Source organism: Haplochromis burtoni, unplaced genomic scaffold (genome assembly GCF_018398535.1).
Source record: "Haplochromis burtoni strain Fernald_Lab_line unplaced genomic scaffold, NCSU_Asbu1 Contig_23, whole genome shotgun sequence".
Taxonomy (NCBI): Eukaryota; Metazoa; Chordata; class Actinopteri; order Cichliformes; family Cichlidae; genus Haplochromis; species Haplochromis burtoni.
In genome coordinates, this window is record NW_024582384.1 from 3,008,295 (window position 1) to 3,009,316 (window position 1,022).

General features: G+C 40.4%; 1 protein-coding gene across 2 annotated transcripts in view; it reads right to left on the reverse strand.

The window, feature by feature from the left end:
- The window catches only part of ttll11 (tubulin tyrosine ligase-like family, member 11), a gene marked incomplete at its 3' end in the record, with an annotated part of 26,375 nt that overhangs the window by 2,740 nt on the left and 22,613 nt on the right, over positions 1–1,022 (reverse strand). For both annotated transcript variants that reach the window (XM_042218797.1, XM_005917215.3), the window contains 1 exon segment: positions 787–893. In XM_042218797.1, the coding sequence (XP_042074731.1) occupies positions 787–893 (107 nt within the window).

The following is a 1,022-nucleotide window of genomic DNA, read 5'->3' on the forward strand; positions in this document are numbered from 1 at the left end:
CTCTTAGATTTGAATGATATCATCTAAACCTTGAAAGTGGATATTTTACAGTAGTTTGTAGGTTGAGTAGAACAACTTATATATGTAATCATAACACATAAGAAATGTTTGTTGTACCCTTGAAGAGGCTGGCATCATTTTCTAAAGCATAACTCAGTTAAATGATTTAATGAGACGAGAGGAAAGTCCAACCTCCATCTCTGAAGACTCTCACTTGAATTTTAGGTTTTACAGATTTTTCTACTTTCTCTGTTCTCCACCTAGAAATCGAAGAGATCCATAGTGCAAGAAAACATTTAGATGTAAATTTTTTTAATTTGTCGCATATCCCAAGTCTAACTGGAATAGATATATTTGTGAATTCTAAGTTTTATCCCAGTTCTTGGTCCCTTACAAGTCCTGCAGTGCACCCACACACACAATAACAGACGCTGACTCCAGCCTTCCTGAATACGTATGAGCTTATTCTAAATTCAGTCCACAATCTCCTCCGTACAGGCCCCTCCATGCTCGTCCATGTGATCTCCATCCATCCGCTCCGCCTCGCAAACATTCCTCGGAAGGTGCAACGTCTGAATAATTCATGTCGGGTAGTTTTCTCCATTGTCACAGTGTGATCTTTGCTCATTTCAATTACAGTGTCAGAGGAAATCTGACAAAGAATGACAAGCAATTATCTCCAAGCACAGTATTTGCGCCGAGTCTCGAGGACACCCGTGCTCTCTGTCCTCCACATATTTTTTCCTTTTGTGATAATTTATTGTGCGTTTGTGAGTATGGCGTTACCTGCTTCTCTGGAGTCGGGCGTCGCGCCTGACCAGCGGCGTGTGATGTCTATGTAGAGGATGTCCACTGAAGCCATTGTGAAGTTGCTGCCACTTAGTTTACAAGTCCTGAAAAACATTACAGGAAATCTAAAATAAGCTCCATAATGCAATTCTTAGCTTACAAACACATCGTGTGGTTGCTCTGAAACCTGTAGAAAGCATTCAACATTCATGCTTCCTTTAAATAAATGAAGG